Source organism: Bubalus kerabau, chromosome 22 (genome assembly GCF_029407905.1).
Source record: "Bubalus kerabau isolate K-KA32 ecotype Philippines breed swamp buffalo chromosome 22, PCC_UOA_SB_1v2, whole genome shotgun sequence".
NCBI lineage: Eukaryota > Metazoa > Chordata > Mammalia > Artiodactyla > Bovidae > Bubalus > Bubalus kerabau.
The window spans coordinates 40,790,453-40,817,733 of NC_073645.1; the positions used below are offsets into that span (position 1 = coordinate 40,790,453).

Here is a 27,281-nt window from a genome sequence, read left to right on the forward strand (position 1 = left end):
CCCATGGACAGAGGAGCCTGGTGGGCTGCAGTCCATGGGGTCGCGAAAAGTCGGACACAACTGAGCGACTTCACTTTTACTTTTCACTTTCATGCATCGGAGAAGGCAATGGCAACCCACTCCAGTGTTCTTGCCTGGAGAATCACAGGGACGGCGGAGCCTGGTGGGCTGCCGTCTATGGGGTCGCACAGAGTTGGACACAACTGAAGCAACTTAGCAGCAGTAGCAAACCTGAGCAGATAACTTAATCTTTCTGTGCCTCATTTCTCTTATCTGTGAAACTGGAATAAGAATCCATCTACTACTGCAAGAGACTGCCACACATCGCACTTTGAAGACAGCCTGGCTCTGTGACAGTACCACGTGCTGTGCTTAGTCACTCAGTCGTGCCTGACTCTTTACTACCCTAGGCCTGTAGCCGGCCAGGCTCTGTCCATGGGGAGTCTCCAGGCAAGAATACTGGAGTGGGTTGCCATGCCCTCCTCCAGGGGATCTTCCCAATCCAGGGATCAAACCCAGGTATCCCACACTGCAGGTGGATTATTTACCACCTGAGCTACCAGGGAAGTCCCAATAAGCACTATGAAGTAGAAGTGAAAGTCACTCAGTCATGTTCAACTCTTTGCGACCCCAAGGACTACACAGTCCATGGAATTCTCCAGGCCAGAATACTGGAGTGGATAGCCTTTACCTTCTCCAGGGCATCTTCCCAACCCAGGAATCGAACCCATGTCTCCCACATTGCAGGCAGATTCTTTACCAGCTGAGCTACAAGGGAAGCTCTATACAAGTGCTTATTATTATGCTCTTCTAATTATGACCTCCAGCAGTCCTTGATTGGACCACAAGCTAAGGGCTTTTGGAAGAGAAAGGGCCCCAGTGACATGGGCCCCAGTGACCATGTCCCTATTCAATGGCTTACCAGGGCTGCTGAGTTTTCCTGTCCCTGAACACGAAACTCCAGTGTCCGCCCCCCCCTCTTGTCCTGTTGAAAAGCAAGTGAAGCCTTTCATAAATAAAGGGAGTGGAGCAGAGAGGCCATCTGGCTCTGTCCTCAATCTGCACAGAAGGAACAGTATAAAGGTACCCAGGTGTTATTTTTCTTCTCATCATTTATCCGAGATCCCCACAAGAGTCAGCTGTGAGCCACATGTTAAGTCATCTCCTGAGCCAAAAAGAAAGAAAGAATAGAAGGAATATGAAGTTAGAGCAGCAAAAATGGCAGTGTGCCCACTCATTGTGTTCTTCAGGCTATTCCCTCATGCCTGCACCCTGCTCTGAGCCACACTTTCTATTTCTTTGTGAGAAACCCTGAGGGTTTTCGTGTCCAAGCCTGGCACTGCAGTATCTTCTGAGACACCAAAACCTGACTGAGAGTCCAGGAGGAGGTGGCCTCATACAGAGCCTCAACTGTGTCTCAATATACAACTGGTCTACCCCAGTCCCGTTCTGATTTGGGAGCCTCAGAGGCAGCCCCAGGAAATCCAGTTACTTTCTTCTGGTGCAAGTTCATAACCTCCTGGGGTCAAGTGTACAGAAGTGGGCTATTCTGAGCAGGTTGAATTTTTGTTTATAATTTACTGCTCAATGTTCATTAAGCACATAAGTGAGGTACTCCCCACTCATCTGCCCCCACTCATGGCAGCAAAGAGCAGATAACTAGTAATAGACTGGTTTGGGAAGTTTATTTAAAAGGAAAGTTAATTGTGTTCTTGTCTAGGGAGGTGTGAAAATGCTTGGGCATCTTGGCTGTGGCATACACCCCGTAGCAGCAGGCATCCTGAGGATGGCACCAGGCAGTGACAGGAAACAGGGAGCCAACTGTCACCTGGACATTGTGCAGAGAGGCTCTCTGGGTAGAGCATGATCTTTCCGGTAGGGCAGATGCTTCTGGATTCTGGAATTGCTATTCTTAGTATGGTAGCAAGCAAGACACCCTCACCTCTCTTAGCTCCCTCCTATTCTTGGTATTTCCTCTTCCACTCCTACAAAATAATTGCAAGCAAGCTGTAGTGATAAAATTTTGTATGCTTAAGGGGCAGGATAATGCAGTGCTTACAAAGCGTGGCTTCTGAAGCCAGTCCATACTAAGTGAATGACACTGGGTAAATTACTCCAACTCTTAATGCCTCAGTTTCCTGGTCTATAAAATGAGGATAATAATACCTACCCCATAGGGTTGTTGGGAAGGTTAAACACGTGTAAAGCATATTCAACAGGGTCTATAACATAGCAAGACAGAATAAGTGTTAGCAACTATTGTTTACTGGAAAAATTCTTCCACTAAGCAAGTATCTCATACACAGAGTGTAGTAGTCAGCCTCCAGGATGGCCTCCAAAGATTCTTGTCTCCTGGCATTCATGATTCTTGTATAGTCATTTTCACAGTGAATAGAGCTGACTATGCTCTAGGACATTGAAGAAATGATGGAGTGTGGCTTCTGAGGGTAGGTTGCAAATTTCATTGCACCTTCCACCTTGCACTCTCTTCCAACAGCCATCATCTGAAGGCTGGAGGACCCACTTCCAAGATGGCTCATGCACAAAGCTGGCGAATTGATACTGGCTGTTTGTAGGAGGTCTAAGCTTCTCCCCCACGGACCTCCCTATAGGACTACTCAAGCGTCCTCACAGTGTGGCAGCTGGCAAGTGAACCAGAGTAAGTGATCCAAAGAGTGTGTATTGTTAATACTGTTGTCTTATCTTATGTTTAGCTTATTTTCAAAAGTCCATATTTTCTCCAATTTTATTACAAGTACCAAGCAGAAGCTATCTAAAAGTTTTGCTTCCTTTGGTAAGTGATTTTTTTTTTTTCTTCAAAAGAATGATCTTTTGCATCTTCAGGCAAAGTTCCCTTCCTTTTTTTAAGCTGTAGGCTCATCTCTTTTTTTCTCAATCAATTGCCCCAAATTCTCTTCCTCCCTTCCTTCTTGTCTTTCTTCCTTCTTCTCACTCCCCTTTTCTTTTTTTCTCTTCCTCATGCTCTTCCTCCTCCTTTCTTATCCAGGAATAAAGCAGGGCTCTATCTATGTTAGCTGTTTGTTTCTAACACAGTAGGTGGACTTGTCCTGACCCTTCATTTAGCAGCTCTTTTGCTTTCTGATAGACCTTTCTTTCAGAGCTTGTTGGAGGTTGGTATCAGTTCTGCAGTGTAACAAACCATCCAACTCTCAGTGGCTTAAAGTATCAATGATTTATAATTGCTCACATCTACGGGTCTTCTTGGATTTGGCTGATCTAGTCTTGGATCAGCTGATGACTGCTTCAGACATCTTGGTAACTCGAATTGCAGGTCTGTTGGTGGGTTGGGGCAGCCACATTCCATATGTTTCTCATGGTCTGTTAATCTCCTGCCTAACGTAGGTATATTTTTCTTATAGTGATGGTAGAGGAACCAAACAACAAGCTCTGCATCAGGAAATACAAGCTCAGGATCAGAGCTGGCAAATTGTCCTTTCACCCATATATCACTAACCAATACAGGTCACATGGCTAAGCCCAGATTCAAGGAGCATGAAATGATACTCTGCCATTCTGCTCATGGAGCTGCTGGGAGAACTACAAAGTCACTAAGAAAAGATGAATACAGAGAGAGGTAAGGAATTGGGCCCAATAATATGATCACCCATGGTTGTTCAAAGATAAACAAGAGATCTCTTGACCTGGGGATCTGCCTTTAAGGATTCAACAGAAAAGACTGAAAAGAGATGGTCTGAGAGGAGGAAGGGTATGAAGGCGGAAGACCTCACTGAAGAGCAGCCCAGTCAATCTTTATCAGTCTCTCTCCTTGTCCAGGGCTTCATCCCATCCTCCAACAAATTCTCAAATCAGTTATTATCACAGCCTCTCATAGAGCCAGCCTGGTTCCAACCTACTGATTCTTTCCCTTGGAGTCTTGCAAGGGAAAACCTTGCAGTGTTAATTTCCAAGCCAGTCCAACCAAGCCCATTAGATCCTTCCTTTTGCATATGGATCCACTCTTACACATCTGAGTACAATTTTTTGACTGTGACTTCCTAGAAACTTCATTGCTTTTAATTGCAAATACATGCTCCCCAACTGGTACAATGAGCAGCTCCCTAATGGGCTTCATTGTGGCAATGAGGAGAACTTTTTGTGCAGAATAAAAATAGTTTCCCCAGAGAACAGGAAGTGGGGAGATCCACATTGCTGAATATTTACATGGCCAAATTACACCTATCCGATGATGATGCTTCCTGAAACTCAGCCACCCAAAATGTACATATAAATTAGAGTAGAAGTGTGTATCTCTACTTTCTGTACATAAATTGTACAGAAAGAGTGAGTCCTGGGACAAGAGTTTGGGAGCTTGGGTTCTGGTCTCAGTTCTGCAGCTAACCAGTATGTCACCTCCATCAGTTCACAGCTTTCTGGGCCCCCTTTCCTTTGTTGAAGACATAACCTACATCAACTAACAAACAGCTCTAGCCACTAAGCCATTCTCTATACTGTGCTTGGGATGGTATTATCACAACCACATGATCACAGTCTTTAAGGATTGATAAGTCTATGCAGTTGAACAGACCCCATTTCTTTATACTGCAGGCTATCTCACTGGTAATTATGAGTAACAGAAGGCAGCAACTAGACACTGTGTGGTCAGAAATGACAACCTAATGGAGAAAGGAAATAAAAGTGCAGCTGTATGGGGATATTTAGTGAATATGTGAAAGTGCTGTATACATCTGCCCCAGGGACATCCCTGACATCACCATACAGATCTACAAATGATGATTATAGTGATTACTCTGATCCATTACCCAGTCTCAATTACGTTCAGTTAAATCTGGTTAAGAAGGAAGAGACATTTATCACTCATTTTAGAAATACTTCCATAAAGTGTTTATTTTCAACACTAACTATTTTAGGTTACCTGGATAATCTGTATGTTTTGTTTCATCTCCCAGTGATGCAAGATACATTGCATCCTGTTAACTATGTCCTACACTCCCCTGTCCTCAAGGACGTCCCGCAGGTCCTCCTGGATCCTGATCCAGTCATGTCCATTCACTGTGGCCTTGCCTAGAATCAAGAGTTCCTTTACACTGTTTACCCCAGTTTTTGTTGTTTGTTCTTTTAGCTGCTAAGCCATGTCTGACTCTTGTGACCTATGGACTGTAGCCCACCAAGCTCCTCTGTCCATGGGATTCCCCAGGCAAGAGTATTGAGTGGGTTGCCATTCCCTTCTCCAGGGGATCTTCCCCACCCAGGGATCGAACCTGTGTCTCCCAAGTCTCCTGCACTGGCAGATGGGTTCTTTACCACTGAGCCACCAGGGAAGCCCCTTACCCCAATTTACTCTTAATCTATTTGAGTGAGTCTGATAACTTTTTTCTCCTGCACTGGACTGTAAGCTTGCAGAGGAAAGTGATGGCAAGAGGGAAGCCTACATTCTCTTTTCTTTTTCAATGTAAAGACAATTTTTTATAGAGCAGTTTCATTTCAGTCCAAAGACAAATTAACTCATTAGCTTCTGTGGCCCTACAAAATAGGTGAGCCCTGGACCTTCTCATGGAGAAGGCAATGGCACCCCACTCCAGTACTCTTGCCTGGAAAATCCCATGGGCGGAGAAGCCTGGTAGGCTGCAGTCCATGGGGTCGCGAAGAGTCAAACACGACTAAGAGACTTGACTTCTTTGACTTTAGGTTTCTAACAAAATTGAGAGGAAGATTCAGAGCTGTCCCATATGCCCTGCCCCCACACGTGCATAGCCTTCTCCATAATCAGTATTACTTCTCAGAGTGATACATTTGTTACCAGGATGAACCTAGACTGTCACATCATAATCACCCAAAGCCTACTGCTTACCTTAGGGTTCACTCTCGGTGTTCATTCAAATGTATGACACAGATCCATCATTATATTATACAAAGTGCACTCACTGACCCGCAGATCTTCTGTGCTCCACATTTTCATCTCTTTTCTTGTCCCTCAGCCCCAGCCCTGGTAAACCCTGATTATTTTTATTGTCTCCAAATCTTGGCCTTTTCCATAATGTCATATAGTTGGAATCATATGGTATATACACGCTTCCAGTCCAGATGAAGTTGCATTTACAACACTAAATACAGTCTGGAAGAATAACAGACATCTGAAAGGGGCAACATGACCCAGTGCTTCTCTACTGTAGAGAGAAGCATTACATTGTTTAGTTTTCATAACAGCCCTGATGAAGTAGGTATTATTACCCTCACTTACAGATAAACAATACAGGAAAGCTGCCCAAGGTCACACAACTTATTAGCAGGAGAACCAGGCTTGAAATCTATTTAGCTGCATGTTTCACTCTCCCAGACCTTATATCCACTCTCATCTCCTTTATCTTGGATATGTATGGAAGTGAGAGAGCTAACTTTATAAATGCAGCTTTAAGTGTTTGAGCCCCCGTCTGTGGAATTCACCTTTCTCCCCCAAATCCCTTCCCAGACAGGTCCCCTGAGCCAAACAGTGAACCCACTGAAATTCAAAAAAAGACCCTATGTGCATGGTCCATGGCAGGCTAACAGTATATCTCCTAGTTCTGGTTCTGTACCCTTTTTGCTGAGTATCTCCTCATCCTCTTTTGTAAAAGTCACAAATGTATCTCTAAAACTTGAATGCACATGAGTTCCTGAACAAAGACTCATATTGTCTTTCGGGTACTTTTCATTTTTATGTTCCAGAAATTGTTCCTTACATAAACAGGTAGTCTTTCTCTATCTCTCTGCTCAGATACTGTGAATAACGTGATTTCAGTTGCCTGCAAAGCTGAGCAGAGCCAGAACTCCATTTCATCACCTTGAACAGCCATTCTTTGCTGATAAACTTGCTTTACAACAAGCTCTAGGTTGCGGTAGGTCATAGCAGAGCATGGAGAGAATGAATCAAACTGAATCAATGTAAACCTGTGACCTTAAGTTTTACAACCTTCAGAGATTATCTTCTGTCTCCAGTGTTATTTTTGGCACTGGGAAACATGAGGTCAAGTGATGAAATGTTTGAGGGAAGAGGTTTTAGTCAACGGTCACTAATTTTAACATCTCACCCAAGAGTGATCTAACCTTTGCAAAAACCTTTACCTCAAATGCATTTTTAGTGTTAGGTCACACTGATAATTCTCTGTTGCCTTAACTTCCCTGTTTAAAAATATAAATTAAAACCATCTAGGAAGGCAGATAATGTTTAATGGGAAAGGGCAGAGTGATGAGCTAATGGTTGCCTAGCAACCACTAGACATTGTTTTGCTGCTTCACTCTAGAGAAGCCAAAATGGCGGCTCTAATCCTCCTCCAGCCCCCTGGACAGTGCAGGTATGAGCGACAGTTCCCTCTGGGCCCAAATCATTTTCTTCTTTGTTTTGGGCAGCAGATCATTCTCTTTTTTTAAGCTTCCAAATGGAGAAAATTCACTGCCTAATTTGTGAATATGTGAAAGCCTATACTTTCATCTTCTCAGAAAATCTATGCCTGAACTCTTCAGGTTCTTCCTTTGGGCAGTTTTACATATTTTCATCCATTCCCCACTTCTCCCTTTGAATTTCCCTGTCAATCAATTGCCAACCCTGGTGAAGTGTTTTTTGAGGTTAAACATGGCACTTGATGTGATGTATTTTAGAAAGTCTTCTCCTGTTCAATTCTCCTTTCGGCTTCCAGACACGTCTTGACTGCCCAGTTTTCTAGGGCCCAGAGAAGGCTGATAATTCTTTGACCATTGGGTGTTCCCACAGCTAGAGAATGGAAGGAGAGGGGAAATATAGAAAGTACATTAAGACTTCTCAGGATGATAAGCATGATCAGTGAGACTGAATGAACCTATTTTTACAAAAAACATTTCCATGAGCTTTTTCAAAGATCACAAGCCTATTTTAAGGAACCTAAAATATCTGAATTCCTTCAGCTTTGCTCCCCTAAATCACAAATAGATGGGAAGTAGGTTTTATGTAGACTTGGCTTTTGCTGTTGTTCAGTTGCTAAGTCATGTCCGACTCTTTGTGACCACCCACCCCACCCCCCGCACCTCCCCAAGGACTGCAGCATGCCCAGGCCTCCCTGTCCCTCTCTATCTCCTGGAGTTTGCTCAAATTCATGTCCATGGAGTCAGTGATGCTATCTAACCAATTCATTCTCTGCCACCCCTCCTCCTTTTACCTTCAGTCTTCCTCTTCACTATGACACATCCATCTTGGGTCATCTTGGGTGGCCCTACACAGCACGGCTCATAGCATCATTTGAGTTATGCAAACCCCTTCACCACGACAAAGCTGTGATCCATGAAGGGGGCAGACTTGACTAGAAGGTGGAAATAGCCACTGTGTTATACAGGTTGTCCATAATAGCTTGTTGATTTGGGACAGAGGGGATGGGCTTTCTTGGCCTTCTTATCTTGGTGGACTGTGTCCTGTAGAACGGAAGTGTTTAAATGGGGTCTTCTAAATTGGATGGGTTTAGGAGAACCAAGAACCACTGGGTTCATGCCAGAATTCTGTGTATATGTTCACATGTGTGTTTTTTCACAGAGAGGGTCTTTCTGTGGCCTGTAGAAGTTTAAAAGCCAGTGGCAGAGAGGAAGTTGAGGAAATGAGGAGCTTTGTCAAGAATTTTTGATTTCAGAAAAATGTACTGAGGACATTTTAGAGCAGAAACGTCTCCAAAGGAAGAGAAAATAGGAATTAGGGTCTTCCCTGGCTGCCCAGTGGTTAAGACTTTGTATTTCCAGTGAAAGGGGTGTGGGTTCAATTCCTGGTCAGGGAACTAAGATCCCACATGCCACATGGCATGGCCAAAAAACTTTTTTTTCAGAATTTATTAATTATATAGTAGATACTTGGGTTTGTTCAGTCAGTCTTTTTTTTTTTTTTTTTTAATTGAACACCTGCTATGTGCCAGCCATTATAAAAAGTCTTTGGGACGCAGTCATGAAAAGGAATGGTCCACTAAACCACACTGTTGCAGCCAAGGGGACTGAATAACATTGACTGAATATAAAGTATGTGCTGGAGTTTTATGTACAGTAATAAAATCTTTACAAACAACCAACCATATAATTGGGAAAGGGGTAAGTCAAGGCTGTATATTGTCACCCTGAATATTTAACTTATATGCAGAGTACATCATGAGAAATGCCAGGCTGGATGAAGCACAAGCTAGAATCAAGATTGCTGGGAGAAATATCAATAACCTCAGATATGCAGATGACACCACCCTTATGGCAGAAAGTGAAGAGGAACTAAAGAGCCTCTGGATGAAAGTGAAAGAGGAGAGTAAAAAAGCTGGCTTAAAACTCAGCATTCAAAAAATGAAGATCATGGCATCCAGTCCCATCACTTCATGGCAAATAGATGGGGAAGCAATGGAAACAGTGACAGACTTTATTTTCTTGGGCTCCAAAATCACTGCAGATGGTGACAGCAGCCATGATATTACAAGATTCTTGCTCCTGGGAAGAAAAGCTATGACCAACCTAGACAGCATGTTAAAAAGCAGAGACATTACTTTGCCAACAAAGGTCTGTAGTAAAGCTATGGTTTTTCCAGTAGTCATGTATGGATGTGAGAGTTGGACCATAAAGAAAGCTGAGCGCCAAAGAATTGATGCTTTTGAACTGTGGTGTTGGAGAAGACTCTTGAGAGTCCCTTGGACTGCAAGGAGATCCAACCGGTCCATCCTAAAGGAGATCAGTCCTGAATATTCATTGGAAGGACTGATACTGAAGCTGCAGCTGCAATACTTTGGCCACCTGATGCAAAGACCTGACTCACTGGAAAAGACCCTGATGCTGGGAAAGATTAAAGGCAGGAGGAGAAGGGGAAGACAGAGGATGAGATGGTTGGATGGTAACACTGACTCAATGGACCTGAGTTTGAGCAAGCTCTAGGAGTTGGTGATAGACAGGGAAGCCTGGCATACTACAGTCCATGGGGTTGCAAAGAGTCGGACACGACTGAGCGACTGAATTGAACTGAACCATATAAACTTCAAATTATTATATTATCCTATTAAACCTCAAATTATATATGAAATGAGAGCTTTCTGCCTCTAAAGTCAGTCCTCTACCCCATCTATAGGAGCTGAATTTGGAGAATTTTTTTGGACAGAATCCAGGAATACACTGAGTAGGTGTTTGGATAGTTGAAAGGCAGCTTCTGCCTGGAATGTGGTACAGTATTGGGGAATGACTTCCCCAAAGATCCAGGGAGAGGGTAGAAAATGCTCTGATCATATTGTATACACAACATATAGTAATGCCAGCAAATGATAACTGAGTGTTTACTGCACACCAGGCCTTAGGCTAAACTTTCTACATGCATTATCTTAATGCCCACAACAAGTTCACACAATAAGCATCATTACTAACACTACTTGACAAATAAGATATTGAGGCTTAGAGAATTCCCATAGTGGGTAAGAGTCCAGAACCTAGATTCAAACCTGCTTTACTGTCTTTCATGTCATCTTTACATAGATATTTAACCTCTTTGGGTCATTAGGAAACTCTCTGAAGGCTGGAGTCACCAGGTGTATTTTTGTTTATTATGAAATTTGGCACAATGGGGAATAACAGCAGCAATACTATCACAGCTTCAGAGAAACATTCATATGTTACCATCAAGAGCTCTGAAAGGGCTGAGATTCCACCCTATTTAAAGCCAGCAAGTCAGCTTGCTACTGTTTCATGGATGTTGCTAGAGGATACTAGACTCCTGGGTCAGAGACCAAGGACAATTTATTACAGTAAATCCCCTGCATATGAATGAGTTCAGTTCTGAGAGTGTGTTCATAAGTCCAAGTTGTCCATAAGTCCAACAAAGTTAGCTTAGGTACCCAACTAACACAATCAGCTATATAGGACTGTACTGTAGTAGGTTTGTAATACTTTCTCACAAATAATATATAAAAACAAAAAAGTAAACATTTTTCATCTTATAGCGCAGCACCTGGAAAAGTACAGTAGTACAGTACAGCCACTGGCATCCAGGAGCTGGCAGCGAGTGAACGGGCAAGAAGAGTTACTGACCGGAGGAGGGATAAGAGGTGGGAGGTGGTCGAGCTGAAGGATCAACAGCAATAGGAGACAGAGGGCAAGCTGCAATCTCACTCACAACTGATGTTGATGGCATAAGTTCTGGTTTCTTGCTGGATTCAATTCTATCTATCCTGTTTTTTAAAAAAAGAAAATCCAGTATGTCTGAGTAGTAGCTCTTTTCTTCCCGTCATAGAAGACACGGCAGCACTGGATTGCATTCTGTACGGCTGTTGCAACCTTCATGTACAGTTCTACGTTTGGACCCTGTGTCTCAAAAATCTAACAGTGCCTCCTCAAGTCAGGAAAATCCCTTTGCCATTTCTTGCAAAGGCAAAGGGAATCTCTTTGGTCCTTCAGGTACTTCTTCTTCTTCTTATCTCTCTTTGTCCTTCCTCTAGGCCTTCAGTTTTATCAGATCTTCACTAGTAAATTGCACATTCACATCTTTGAAAGTCCACAACTTGAAGGTTCTTATGTAGGGGACTTATTGTACTCACAAGCAATAGCCACTGTCTCAGCACTTTTTGCACTGGTTCCAATAGTGTGATACTAAGAGGGTGTGATGACACTTGCCCTGCATGGCTTTCATTAAAGAAGTTCCTTAGAGAACTGGATCTTTATAAAGAGAGTAAGCTTGGCTGCCTTAGCTCCAAAGGAGGACATTCTTTATTATACTGGACAGGAAGCACGGCTGCTCTTTGCCCCAGAGAGAGACACTATCTCAATCTCAGTCTTCTAAGGCTGCTTATACACAATGTGCATACATGTGTGTGCGTGCTCAGGCATGTAGGACACTTTACAACTTTGTGGACTGTAGCCCACTAGGCTCCTCTGTCCATGAGATTTCCCAGGCAAGGATACTGGAGTGGGTTGCCATGTCCTTTTCCAGGGAATCTTCCTGACCCAGGAATCGAACCCATGTTATGTACATTGCAGGCAGATTCTTTACCTGCTGAGCCATCAGGGAATCCTGTTTATATACAAACACTCTCACAAAAATAGTTTGCAACAAACGGTAGTTAGCACCATGCTTGCAAAATGGCAGTAATGCAAGAAACCCCCAGAGAACTATCTCCCTATGAGGATATGATTTGCCATGTGTCAGGATCTTTAAACTATTTTAAACTATTTATTTCTTTATTTATTTGGTTGTACCAGGTCTTAGTTGCACCAGGCAGGACCTTATTCAGTTTGCGACATGCAAACTCAGTTGTGGCATGTGGATCTAGTTCCCTGACCAGGGATTGAACCCGGAACTCCTACATTGGGAGTACAGGACCACCAGAGAAGTCCCCTGAGCACTTTCATATTCATCATTTTCTTTAATCCTCACAGTCCTATAAGATAGGTACTATTCGTATCTCCATTTTTCAGGAGGAGACCCAAGACACAGAGAGGTTGACGTGTTTGAGGCGACATAGTTCATAGTGGGAATGCTGATATTGGAATCTGGGCTCCTCCAGAGTCCGGGGATAATGGCTTCACTGTTTTAACACTTGCTGGTATCAGCCACACCCACTCTGGATGCTCTCCTTTTCTCCACAGCTTCTTACCACGTGAGTACTCAAACTTGAGTGTACATCAGCGTCACCTGGAGGGTTTGTCACATCAGTGTCTGTCCTAGAACTTGAGAACATGCATTTCTCCATCTGCCAGGGGCTGCCGGCCCAGGAGCTCACTCCAGGAACCACCGGAATGCTGTCTAGTTTGTTTATGATCTGTGTTCCCCACTAGAATACAAGCTCCATGATTTTCAGGATTTGTCTGTTTTGCTCACTGCTGTATCCTCAGTGCTTCCACTTGGACCTGGCATGTGACGAGCCCTCAACACATATTTACTGAATCAGGGAAAAACACACGGGGAAGTCCATTTCTTCTGGATTGTCATTTGCACGTTTGGAAAACACCCCACTGCCTCCTGGAGCAGTCAGTCCTTCCCGCCACAAGACTGAAGGCAAAGAAACCAGGACAGAGATCCTGAAGAGGGCGGTAAGCTCCTGATCCACTGATGTCATTTACAAAGCTTTTGACCTCGAGAATTGTTGGAGCCACTTCTAGTAATATATGAATTTCATAAAAAATGCCTTCCAAGCTGCAGAGAAACATCTGAAGATTTTAATTAAACCCTCTGCCATGGGGAATGGAACTTTTATGCACACGGACTTCGGATTTTCTTCTTTCTTTTTGAGCACTGCTGGCAAGGAAGCGAGGACCAAGCGAGGATTCCAATTGAGTTCTTTGACACGGAACCTTTCTTTTTCTGGCCTTTTTTTTTTTCTTTTTTCCTTTAATGAAAGTGGCTTATGAGTACAGCCAGCCTGTTTGGGGATATGAGCATTTATATTAATGGAATTAGACTCAGTATTTTTATACTGAGGTATCCCTCTCTCCCTATGGTTTGTGATAAGTGAAAGAAAAGTGAAAGTAAAAGTCGCTCAGTTGTGTTCAACTCTTTGCGACCCCATGGACTGTAGTCCATGGAATTCTCCAGGCCAGAATACTGGAGTAGGTAGCCTTTTCCTTCTCCAGAGGATCTTCCCAAGCCAGGGATCGAACTCAGGTCTCCCGCATTGCAGGAAAATTCTTTACCAGCTGAGTCACAAGGGAAGCTCCATCTTGTGATAAGATGTGCAAGTTTCATTGGCTTGTTTACGTCTCTTCCATCCCAGCTTCCTACACGGGGAAGTTTACATTTCTAACAAGTGATTCTTCTGCTTGCTGGTAGTTCATGGATCATACTTTAAGAATCACTGGAAGAGGGAGAAAGAGCAAAGGCCTGGCCAGGGCCCTTACCCTGGCTCTTGTACGCTATAGAGAGGGTCTGCTTGCTTTAGAGTTCTCTCCTAAATCTCCCAGCATCTCAGTTTCCTCCTCTATAAAAAATATATAACATGTATTCACTTCTTTAGAGAGATGCTTCCAAGAATATAATGAAAGTATAATGAAAAACATTTTAACTTTTCAACCTGCTAGACTTATATGATGCATGTAAAATTAAGGTGTCTCTTTAAGGCAGGAGCATATACAATACAGAAAGTCCCCTACACATGAAGCATCAAGTTGAGAACTTTATAAGATGCAAACACGCATTTCATCAACATCAGGCGTGAGTAAAATTGCAGCTTGCCCTCATCTCCTACTGCTGATGATCCTTCAGCTCTAGGAATGAAATTCATTTGTATGTAGGGGACAAACTGTAATGATTCTCAACATGTTCAAAAGTTTTTTTCAGTAGAACAGTAACAATAGTCCCAAGGCTTATATTCTCAATCAGCCATGATTATTTAATAAGGACATCAAGAATTCAAATGGTTTGACTGGAAGGACCAGGTATGTATACAATCACTCATCCAACCATCCATCCATCCACCATCCTTCCATCCACATAAAATATTGGCCTGTAATTCTGTACCAGTTTAGCTGCATTAGAAACCACAGAAACCTTTAAAATCAAACAAAACTGTTCCAAGCCACATGCTCAGTAGGTTTGGGTTGGACTCAAAAATCTATACACTATAAGGGTACAGAGGATATGATCTCCATGCCCTGGAAAGAAATATCAAGGAAAACTCGGGAGTAGAGGATGGGAATGGGTGGGATTGGGGCGGGGGTGTGGTTCAGCAAAAATCTAAAGGGAGAAAGCACAGAGGCCCTTCCCAGACAGGTTTCCCCAGAGCAAGAGAAGTGTTATATACTCTAAAATGTTACTATTCTAGATGTTGTGCAGTTAGGTTTTGCCTTTCCCAGAGTGTTGTAAGTAAACATGTGGATTGTTAATAAGTGGTGGGTGGGAAAAAAAAAAGATCACAGTGTTCAACAAATTTGAGAAGCATTGTGATAAACACCAGCAGAGGCTTACTGACTTCTCAGAGGCCTTGAAGTGCTGATAAAGTCACAGCTCTCAAGGTCACAGTGGCAATAACATGCAATGGTTCCCAAATGCATTTGACCACAGAAACCTGTTTTTCTTAATGGCCCAAGGTTCCAGCGAACTTACTTTGGGAGCTCCTCCTGTCTGTAACTATATGTACATATCAAAATATGTACATACATTTATCTATCTATTTTAAGTCACTTCAGTTGTGTCCGACTCTTTGACCCTATGGACTGTAGCCTGCCAGACTCCTCTGTCCATGGGGATTCTCCAGACAAGAATACTAGAGGGGGTTCCCATGCCCTCCTCCAGGGAATCTTCCTGACCCAGAGATCAAACATGTGTCTCTTATGTCTTCTGCATTGGCAGGCAGGTTCTTTACAACAAGCGCCACCCGGGAAGCTGGAAAAAGGATAGAAATTGAAATGATCTGCAACTATAAGATATATACCTATTTAAGCAAATGTCTTCTAGTAGTAGATGGTTTCAATTTCTATCCTTTATCCAGTGTCCAAACCCTTGGACAGCACCTGCTGTACTCACAGTTGCTCATGGGTGTGCTTCCAAGTGCTAATGAGATTTTTTTTTAATCTTTTGCTGTGCCACAAGGCATGTGGGATCTTAGTTCCCTGAACAGTACCCCCTGCACTGGCAGCACAGAGTATTAACCACTAGACTGCCAGGGAAGTCCCTGGTCATGAGTTTTTAAAACCTTTAAGCAGCTTAATTTTCATACATCTCAGGGACAGTTATTAAGGGGTTTCATTTATTACTGGAGTCAATAATCACTTCTGATTTCGAATCCAGCAGGCTTCTACCCACCACTACCAGGCATCTCTGTTTCTCATGTAATCAAGATATCAGACAAGTGAAAGGGAAAGTCACTCAGTCATGTTCAACTCTGTGACCCCATAGACCATACAGTCCATGGAATTTTCTAGGCCAGAATACTGGAGTGGGTGGCCTATCCCTTCTCCAGCAGATCTTTCTGACCCAGGAATTGAACCTGGGTCTCCTGCATTGCAGGTGGATTCTTTACCAACTGAGCTATCAGGGAAGCCCTATCAGATAAGAGGCAGATTCTTTAAACCCTTCTGTCTTCAAGCCACCAGCCCATGCTGTTGGTTCAAATAACCTCCCCTGGGTAGAGCTGAGCCTGCCGCCATGGTCAGGACCGTCTGACCTGTGTCCACACACACATCCACCTCACTTTGCTGTGTGTGTGTGTATGGGGCTGGCGGGGTTTATCCATCCCCCAGCTGCTGCTACAGCCCAATAGCAGTGCCAGGCTGCCCCTCTTTGACAGAAGTGCCCTCCACCAAGGGAGGCCCCCTTGCCCAGGGCAGTGGTGCACCAGGAAAGACCCACAGCCCCCGGCTGACTGGGCTGAGGGTGTGAGGAGCCAGTTCCTTTGAGGTGAGTGGTTCACAAGAGCCATGGCCTGACCAGCTCTTTCACTTCCTCATGGGCTTCACTCTCTCCCTTACAGGTGTTTCCAGAAATGCACACATTTATAAATTGCTTTCAGAAGACATCTGGGACATTACTTCTAGGAAACCTGATCTGAGGCACCACCTATTGGGATCCAGATTTAAATCTTGGATTTGACCCAGATCACCAGGCTTTCTGATGCCACTGTTACCTTGCTCAGTGGCTCAGCGGTGTTGTGTTGCTGTTGACATCCCATCTTTTAAATAAGCCTCTACCTGTTTTCTTCAACAGCCTTCTCTTCTGACCTTCCAGAAGGAAATTCCATGGTGTTTGGCTGGACACAGTGTGTCTAAGTATCATCTACAATCCTGAATATGTAGTTTCTAAGTCACGCCCAACTCTTTGCGACCCCATGGACTGCAGCGTGCCAGGCTTCCCTGCCCTTCACCATCTCCTGGAGTTTGCTCAAACTCATGTCCATTAAGTCAGTGATGCCATCCAACCATCTCATCCTCTGTTACCCGCTTCTCCTCCTGCCTTCAATCTTCCCCAGCATCAGGGTTATTATTAAATGTCTGATTTCACACAACTAAATTACTAAACTCTACCTATATTACCTGCTCTCTGCCACCTGCTTCATTCAACCCACATCACCATCCATGGGCACCCAACCCTACCACGCCCCTGTGCAGTCAACAAATGTTGTCAAGTCTTCCCTGCAAAAACTTCCAGCATTCACGCTTTCCCCACAGTTCCCACAGCCTTGGTTTAGGGTCTCATCAGTTCCTCCCCAGGGTACTGAAATACCCTAGCTGTCCTAGCTTCAGGCCTGACTCCTAAACCACCATCTCTCATATGCCAACATGTACATCTCTTGTTTAATATATGCTGATGCATCCTCACTCCCTAGAGACCTAAGTCCAAACACCCTCCCATGAGAAGACTGTTGAGGGTCCCTTGGACTGCAAGGAGATCCTACCAGTTCAGCCTAAAGGAAATCAGTCCTGAATCTTCATTGGAAGGACTGACACTGAAGCTGAAAACTCCAAAACTTTGGCCACCTGATGCGAAGAACTGACTCATACGAAAAGACCCTGATGCTGGAAAAGATTGAATGCAGGAGAAGGCGATGATAGAGGATGAGATGGTAGGATGGCGTCACCGACTCAATGGACATGAGTTTGAGCAAGCTCTGAGAGTTGGTGATGGAAGGGAAGCCTGGCGTGCTGCAGTCCATGGGGTCGCAAAGGGTCGGACACGACTGAGCAACTGATCTGACTTGACTGAAGCATCGCCTTTCCTATGACCTTGGCCAACTTTCCAGATGGCAACTACATTCTCATTTGAGCCTTGCTGAAATGTGACTCTACTTCAGGATTTCCCATACATCGTAGGAGATGCTTGAGACCTCTATCTACCATGCACATTACTTGACAAACATGAGAGGCTTTCTGATCAGCTCTGTCAAAATATCCAAGTACAATGCTTACATCAAGTCACAAGTAGTAGTTTGTGGTGTTCAACATGTCTTAGCATCACCTGGATACCACACATCGAGGTCATACCACACATCAAGGTCATATGTGATGGTCATGGATGTGGCAGACACGGCTAGCTGTTTACTAAATGTATTTCCCCTCCTTCCAGGGAAACAGTCTACATTTTCCAGCCTCTGATGCAGTTACGTGAAGTAATGAGGTTCTAGCTGGTACAGTGTGAGCAGAAGTAACCCATTCCCTTCTATAACCTCCTCGAGTGTTCCTCTGTGGCTTCTTCCCTTCCTGTTGGCTGGGATGGTGACCCCCAGATTTATTAAGAAAAGAAAGTCAGAGAGCTACTGTTTAACCTGGATCTCTGTATGACTGTGAGGAGAGCCCCCCACTGATAGGGATGTCCCCTGTCCCGTGAGCAGCAAAGAGACTTCTACTGTTCGAGTCATTGTAGTTCAGGGGCATATTTACTGCAGTAGTTAACATTTCCCTACCCTGGGCAGGCACTGTGACATAGTCATTGTAGAATGAAGGACGTGTTGATACAGCCTAAGAAAACCTAAGCTTTAAATTACGGAGCGTTGTACAAAACAGCTGCATTCATTCCCGTTTCACCTCAGTGGGCCTCACCTCTGTGTGAGGCTACAAAATATGGTGAAAGTCAGGGTGTCAGTCCCTGTGAGATGAGTGCTAAGCTAGTGAATGACTGTAGCCAAGCTAACCAGCGAGACTTCACATCCTGCAGAGAAAAGAACGTGTGCCCATGTAATGAAAAATTTTACATCTAGGTTATTTATTATATGTAGGTTATTTCTTGGGCTTCCCTTGTGGCTCAGCTGGTAAAGAATCTGCCTGCAATGCAGACCTGGGTTCAATCCCTGGATTGGGAAGATCCCCTGGAGAAGGGAAAGGCTACCCACTCCAATATTCTGGCCTGGAGAATTCCATGGACTGTATAGTCCATGGGGTCGCAAAGAGCCAGACACAACCGAGTGACTTTCACTTTCACTTTTCTTCCAGGTTATTTCTTGGGTTTTCCAGGCAAGAATACTGGAGTGGGTAGCCATTTCCACCTCCAGGGGATCTTCCCCACCCAGGGATTGAACCCACGTTTCCTGCCTATGTGTCCTGCAGTGGCAGGCAGACTCTTTACCACTTGAACCACCTGGGAAGTCCCTTTGTATTAACAGCCTACCTGAAAATCAAGTTGTCCAAAACACGCTTCCTAAACATTCCCTAGCAGACTGTGCGTGTTCGCTTTTGCATCGGCATGAGTTAGCCTAGTGTCTAACAGGGTAGGTTCAGTGAATGTCTCTCAGATATTAAGTGGGGAGGAACTTGAAGCAACGCAAGGCTTCATTGTTTCACTACTCCTTGTGACATCCATAATTACTTCTAGTATCACTCACATTACAAATGAAAACACTTTTTATTCTGGGCAGTTGTAATTGTATACTATCCATCAAAAAATATAACGTTTATAGCTGAGGCATATTCAGCCTGAAAATGAAGTGATATATTAGCTTCTTGATCAAATGCCAGAACTTACAGATGAATATGAAACAGACATCAATAATTACAGCTTGTACCAGAGCTGTTGCTTTCTGAACCTTTCAGTTCAATGAACAAGTAATAACTGGACAGACACACCTTTCAGAAATTAGAGGTGGGAAAAGATTACCTCATTCCATACCTGTCACAGAGCAGGCCCCCAGCAGCAATTCAGCAAGAGGCGGCCCATGGGCCCCGGGCGGGGGTGTGGGCTGGGCCTTCTAGAATGATGCCAGAGAGGACACAGGAAGGACCCTGGGGCAGCAGCAGCCAGGAGCCAAGGCTTTTCTTGGACACTCTACCTTCCCTTCCTTTCAGTCCCTTTTATTCTGTTTCCTTAAGAAACCTGGTCTGGACATAAAAAGGTATGTACTTAATTTTTTTCTAAATTCCATCCTACTCAGAAAACTCTTACGCTTTCTTACTTGAATGTAAAAAGGAATTACTAATGCTAATAAAAAGATGATTATCTCTCAGCTAATTCTTGATTTGAAAAGCACATCTAAACACCCAGCATACTGCATGGCATTTAATGGATAGTCCCATCAAAGGCCTGTGGTTGTGTTCCAGGGATCAAGGTCACAAAAGCTAGAGTGGCCAGAAGCTCTCTGATAGTACTGCTGTGTCTGAAGAAATTCTAGCAAAATGAACACACATCCCTAGAACGCTCACAGATCAGAGGAGATGAAGAAACAATATACTTCACTGAGACCCAAGGGCACAGATGGTTTGACTCCTGAGTTTCTCCACAGCATCTTGATCTGCTACGTGCTTCCATGTTCTTAACTGGAGTTGGGAATCCTTTGTCCAGTCAGTCTTTGTGCTGATTACAGCCACAGCATTGAACGAGTGCGTGATGCACGAATGTGTCTTTTACAGTGAGTAATATGGAGGGAGGATAAAATAATAAAGACTAAAGAATGCAGCTCTACTCGTTTTATCAAAATCTACAGAGCACCCCACCCTCAAAAATGGAAAAACAGGTCTCACGGTCTCAGAATGTTATCAAGGTCAAGAATAAATACGTAGATCAATAAAATAATCTTTTGACAGTTCACTGAAATTTATTCTATAGAGATTCCATTTCTTAGCAGTTTAAAAACCTGAAAATCTAGAAAGATGCTCTGATTATTTCATAATAAAAATTAATTCCTTGAACTGCACTGTCCTGGTTTTGACTTAGCCTTTTCAAAGTTTTTTTTTTTTTTTTTGATCTATTACCATGATAGAAGGCATTGATGCCACAAATACTAATCTACACTTAGTCTTGGAAAAAGATTTTCGTGCACATATTTTGTCCAAATATTACTATTTGTTTCATGGAAGTCAAGGCAAAGATTTCAGTAGAGTGTAAATTTTAAGCCAATGAATAAACAGTTGGCTTCAAAAAACATTAAATTGACATGCAGAGCATTTGCTGCTCTGCCAGATACTAAAAATAAAGCAACTTCTGCCAACATGGAAAAACTTGAATTATTTCAGCTGGTTCTGAAGTTAACCAGGTTTCACTAATTTTCCAAAATGGGGCCAGATATTAAGGTTATTACCTTGTTTCCTCAAAGCTGACCTCTGAAGTAAGATGCCAACTGTCAGCAATTTTTTTAAGGATCAACCCGATAGTTTTTTATAGTTTAGCAGGACATACCTTTCTAAAAATGTGACATATTTACCCAACAAATGAAAATTTGAACATCTGAAAATTAATATTCATCTTAAGTTCAGGGGTTCCCCTGGTGGCTCAGTTGTAAAGAATCCGTCTGCCAATGCAACAGACGCAGGTCCGATCCTGGGCTAGGAAGACCCCACGTGCCTCGGAGCACCTAAGCCCATGAGTCAAAACTACCGAGCCTGTGCTCCAGAGCCCCTGCTCTGCAACAAGAGAAGCCACCGCAACGAGAAGCCCGAGTACAGCAGCCGGGGCAGCTCCTGCTTGCCAAATAAATAAATAAATAAAATAACATAAAAAAGAATTACGTTCAAACTTGTCTTATCAGAGTGAAGAATACGCTAAGTTATTACAATATTTACAAGTTAACATTTTAGACAAAAGGCATCAGGGAACTCAGTACATTTTAAAGATGAAATTTTAAGCTGTTAGCCAAAGTTCAGGTAACATTTTATTCCTGTCCTTGGCCTGCTCCTTCCTTAGCTGTCTCTCTAAAAAAAATTAGCGCATTTAAAATATGGAGTTTGAGATTTATGATCAGTTGCAGAAACCTGTTTAACTACTGATTTACAGTTTGGGCCAAGGTATTTAGGTCTGTCATCAGAACTAATTATAGCAAACCTGAGATTATATATTCAAACTCTCCTTTTGGTGAAAGAAATGAGAATGTTCTGCGGAAAATCAGAAACATCCTGAGGGCTTCCAAGGAGGAATGCACTATCAACTTTACTTCTCAGAACCAGGGCTGCAAAGCCCAAAATTATTGTTCTTTAGTAAGGTGTTTTAGCCTGAAGTACTCAAACAGTAAATCATAGTTACATTAATGGCATACCCATGGCCTGAAACATATTAATCTCAGTTAACAATAACTGACATTTACATTACTAATCTAATTCAGGCATTCTGATGGTAGTAAATGCACATGTTAAAGCTTCAGGAACTGAAATTATTACTGATCCAAAGAGAATCCTTATTTCACTGTCACCAAACAGAGAGGACAAATGACTATACTTTTGGGGCAATCTGGGTTTTCTAAGAATAATGTCCCCATTTTAATGCTTTAATGAGGAAAATTCAAATTAAAGCAGATTAAAAATAGAGTGGTCCCAAATGATATGCCAGCAGGGCTAACCCAAGAAAACCAGTGCCTTCCTCTTCCTCAAATCCTCTTCCCCTCCCACTCCTTCTTCTGCTGGATGATCTTGGACTCTTTCACAAGCCAGGACTTGAAGAGATCTTGGACTCTTTCACAAGCCAGGACTCGAAGGGAAAGGGACTTCTGCAACATGGCTCCTCTTATCCAATGAATCCCCTGAGACCTGATTCCACCATAATGCCATCCACTCAGGGAAAATGTCCTCATCCAAGTGGGACTCCTGAGTGGAAGGAATGAGTGACTGCTGGCCCCAAGGCAGGTGGAAGAAGGGTTTAGACAGCTGGACTTTGGGTCAGGGGCTCCCAAACCAGACCCTAAAGGTGACTACTCTGGCCAGGCCTCACTATGAGAAGAGAGGGGAACTGTGCCCATAGGGGTCAGGAAACGTGCTAAGGAAGTAGGTCAGTGGGAAAAGGCGAGCAGACAATGCAGGGGGGACGACTGTCTTGGAGCCCCGAATGTGAGAATGTTACACTACCTGCTTGCTCAAAGAGAACGTTTTTCATGTTTCAGACAAAACCAATAGATATTTCCCCCATGCTGAGTCTTTTTTTTAGAGGAAAATCTCCTATATTCTACGTTTGCATTCACCTACTAAGAGCCTAAAGTAAGATGTTACAGGTGAAGGCTGTATGATTGTATCTATAAAACTCAACAGGGAATATTGTCTTAAAATATAAGATTTTCCAATACTTGGTCTGAATATCTTTTCACAATGAAGTCCATAAGTAGGGACACAATTTCCTAAAATCTCACTTTCTCTACTATATTAGTTTTCATCATCTAAACGGAAGCAAGATATGATTTTTGTTATTTCAAAAGCAACAAGGTGCTCACTTATTCCAGAACAGGAAAAAAACATTAAATATGTCACCATAAATTACTAAAATTTGGTTACTATTTGTAAGTCTAAAATTAACAAAATAATACCATCACCATGATTCATCTTCTATGTTCCTGAATTTATACTACCAACAGAGAGAAAGTTTATCAGATGGTTAGAAAACTTCTGATGAAGTAGCAGGAAGGAACAAGATGGAAACCACAATAAGCAGTTCTTTACCTAGACTGGGCACCAAGAGGGAGCTGCCAAAATAACCCAGGCCTGCCAAAAAAAAAAAAAAAATCACAGCATCCAGCTGTGGGCTTGTCCACCAGCTTGAGACAATTTCTCAAAGCCCTTTCTAGTTGGTACTCTGAAACACACCTGTAGTGAAAGCCACTTAGCAGGGCGCCAGTCTTCTTTATCCGTATGCAAGCACTCAGTGGTTCCCGGAGCAATGGGGGAGAGGAGTGAAAACAGTCCAATCATGTTTGTTCTTAGAAGGTTCAAGGTTTCAATGTCTGGAGTTATCACTGTCTAGAACCATTATATCAATTTCTCCAAGAACCATCTCATAATTTAAAGAGTGACATGGCTGAGAGAGATATTTAGGAAGACATTTCTAGGCAGAGAACCTGAATTTAAATCATTCTCCAAATACTGTTAAGATTCTGTCCTTTTTTAAAATGGTGTTATTTAACCTGAAGGTACACAAAGATTAATCAATTACCTTTATTATGTTACTATGAAATATCAACTCTACTGCCTATAATAAAGAACCGATAATTACTTTTGTAACATTAAGATAAAGGCATCTGTAAACACAGGATCTTTCTTCCACTTATGACTAATCCATTATAAACAAATGCCCATCTTAAAAACAGCTCCAGAGTGAGTGCACTTACACCGAGTGCAGATAAGAAAGTACCAGGAGCTCACTGGCTATGCTCCAGCAGATGGAGGAAAAGTAAAACTGATTTTATACTGGAGGTCTATATAAATAAATAAATAAATCCTAATGGGATGGTCCATTTCACTCATTTCAGTGGGATAGACTCTTTAGAAAAAGACTGAAAAACGATTCGATAATCAACTCCCAAATTTTATGCTTATTTTTTCTATTTCCATCAATTTTCTGACAAAATCTTTTTTAGTAAATTGAGCAACTGAAGACTCGAGTGAAGCCTCAAAGGTCTTGAAGAACTCTGCCAAGTCACATATATCCCATGTTGCTTTTGGTTTCCCACCTCTTCTTTGCTTCAAATCTAAAATGAAGAACATGAAAATCTCGATTCATTGCTAAATACTTTACTGAAGTAACATGTTTACTAAGTGCCAAAGTAAAATAAACTTAAAAAAGTTTTCGCGGTAAATTTCGCGATGGAAATTGATGTAATTTCCATCAATTACAAAATAAATATCAAATAGGATGAAGACATGCCCCTATATTTATAATCTGATAAACATGCAGCAAAGATCCAAAGAATAAAATGAATAACAATTATGCACAAACTGGATTCACAAAATGCATCACAGGATTTCTGTAATTGCTATGAAGTTGGCAGAATCACTAATTTAAAAAAAATTCTTAAAACTCACCCCCAGGCAAGTTTCTTCTTTTTTCGTGCAACCTGTGAATTTTCAGCCTCCTTTTTGGCTTTCACGAAGTTGTGGCAGGCAATAGCTTTGGCAATTTTTACACCAAGCTAAGAATTACAAACAAGAAAAAGTGAAAATAAATATTCTAGCTGATACAAGAATTACAATGATACAGATACTCGAGAATTTGTGGGTAAGAAAGCCAGGTCAACCTTACTTTACACGTGCTAAGAATGGAAATTCTTAATGCTTGGGCCTCTGAAACCGCCAAAGTACCAGCACAAATGCAAAGACGCAGTCCCTTTTCTCCTCTGCTCCCTCAGCCAGCCCTTCACCCTAGCTATGCCAGTCTCCCGGATGGAGCGCCTTCCCACACCAAGGCCCCTCGAGGGCCCACCAGGCCTGTGGATGAAGATCTTGAAGCGCTTTCAGCATTTCAGTAGGACAGACAGGAATTTACCCTGATAAGGCAGCGCAGGCTGACAGAGACATCCAGTGTCTTTGCTTTGGGCTAGAATTATAGCAACTCGGTATGGGCGCACCCGTTATCTCACACTGATCAGAAGCTCGGATTGGCAGTCATAGATGTGATTAATAAAACACGGGAAAGCTAATTACTACTTGATAAACACAGTTTGTGTGATGGGCAATCGCTTTTCACTCACTGACAGAAAAAAGAATATAAGGGGTGCCAGGAGGTAAAAAGGCGGGGCCCCAGGACCACAGCGTTCCCTGCCAGCAGCCCCCTTCACACTCCTTCCACTCATCTGCCCCAGTCCTAAAGGTCCCAGCAGAACAAAGCGTCCTCTCGGCCCCGCCCCGCAAGACTCCTCTAACTCAACCCAACACCATCTTCGTTTTTGTATTTCTCCAGCCCTTCAGCTTCTACGCCACAGCCTACAGTTCTGACAGTGGACTCTCCATGGCCCTCTGGCCACAGAGCTGTTCCTCAGTGAGTGTCTCCAAGACAGGCATGGGGCTCTTCTGTTTTTAGTGGGCTCTAATTTTTAAAATGCCCACCTACATGGAAGGCTCAAAAGTATCTGTTAAAACAACAAAGGCTACAAAAATCTCTTCCTGGTGTTGCTTTCCTTTTCTCTGACAGCAGCCTACTGCGTTTCAGCAGCCGGCAGACTTGTGGACGAGAGGAAAGGACTCAGAAGCCACTCTCCGGCCAAAGCATCAGAGCCCAAGGTTTGGGGACCTGCTTGCCGACAGTGAGGCACGGCAGGCAGTTAGGGGCTCACGTGTAAGGAGAGAAGCTGACCTAGGAAAGTGAGGTTTGGCTTGCCTGCCACTCCTTTCAGCTCACCTTGGAGGACAGCTTCTTTTTAGGATGAAAGAAATAAGCGGTCATCAAGCACTGTCCGGGGTTTACAAACGAGAACAAAAACAGATCCAATTTTTCAGTCCAGGAAAGAATACACATAAAGAAGGTAAGCAGACGGAAGCAATGTGCCAGTCAAGCCAGTGTGCTGAGGTGGTCGAAACCCAAAGGAAAGCCACTGAAGGAAGGAGGGCTTGTGGCTGGGAGCCCACCTGGGACAACAGACCACGTCAGAGTCTTCCTGATACCCAAGCCAACACCAGCACCACTTCCGTCGTCACCATCTTTTCTCACAAGGACATTCATGCAACCAATATCATGAGGGCACCAATGCATTATTTTGCCAGGCACTGTTGCGGGTGCTGCAGACATGGCTTTGAACAAGAGGGCTGGGGTGGAGGGAGCTAGGGAGAAGGGGCTGTCAGTTACATCTGATGGCTTCAATCCCTGCCCTGTTCTCTTGGCTCTCTTTTCACTTTCAGTTCTTCACCACGGAACAGTTCATTTAAGTCAACTAAGAAAAGGCTAAGAATCAAAGGGCTGTAGCTTCCTCTTCGAAGGAGAAAACAAAGCTCAGAAGAATGCTGTGGCATCATTCATCATGAAGATGGATTTCCTATTGACTAAAAGCCAACCGTTTGTCATAAATGTAAAAAAAATCAAGTTAGTGCCTGTTGGGTTAGGCTAATCAAAACCGTAGTATCCGACAAATTTCCAAATCTCACTGGCTGAACTTTTATTTCTGTTTCACTTCACATCAGCTGTGGACTGGCCAGGCTCTCCATCTGGTGCTGCCAGCATCTCAACATGCGGCTTTCAAGTCTCAGTGGCGGAGAAGAGCTGGCTGGAGGGGCTCATACTGGCTCTTCGGTGCTTTAGTCCAGAAGCGCACACAGCGTCTCTGCTCACAGCCCTCTGGTCAGAGTACAATTCCACCTGGCGAAGGGGTGCTGGGGGATGCGAGGGGAGTAGGAAGTGCACCTAAGGAGCTGCCTACTATCAGGACACACAGCTCGCCTTCTGTTTAAGAGGTACGCCGGGTCTCCCCACATTCGTGCAGGATAGTCTCCTTCTCTGTCTCCCACCTCCAAAAGGTAAAACACGGAATTCCGTATTTGTCTAATTATATTCCTATGTATTAGACAGCAAATACAAATCTCATATACGATAGCTTTGCTGAGATCACCCCACCTCAGCTAGTTTATCTTCTATTTAAATTGAGCCTATACTTTTGAGTATGAAACAAAAATGACCTGAACTATACAGCTGCTATGTACCATTAATCGTGAGACAAAATTATTTCCTGAAACGGTTGTAAATTAGGGTGCAACTTATATTTTTA

The 27,281-nt window shown here is 43.3% G+C and overlaps 1 protein-coding gene across 13 annotated transcripts in view; it reads right to left on the reverse strand.

Moving 5' to 3' along the window:
* Positions 1 to 24,094: 24,094 nt before the first annotated feature.
* Positions 24,095 to 27,281, reverse strand: part of FAM204A (family with sequence similarity 204 member A) — a 28,145-nt gene continuing 24,958 nt past the window's right edge. For all 13 annotated transcript variants that reach the window (XM_055561009.1, XM_055561002.1, XM_055561000.1 and 10 more), the window contains 2 exons: positions 24,613 to 24,719; positions 24,095 to 24,278 (listed from right to left, as the gene is read on the reverse strand). In XM_055561009.1, the coding sequence (XP_055416984.1) occupies positions 24,227 to 24,278; positions 24,613 to 24,719 (159 nt within the window). In that variant the 3' untranslated portion in view covers positions 24,095 to 24,226. The remainder of the gene's footprint in view (positions 24,279 to 24,612; positions 24,720 to 27,281) is intronic.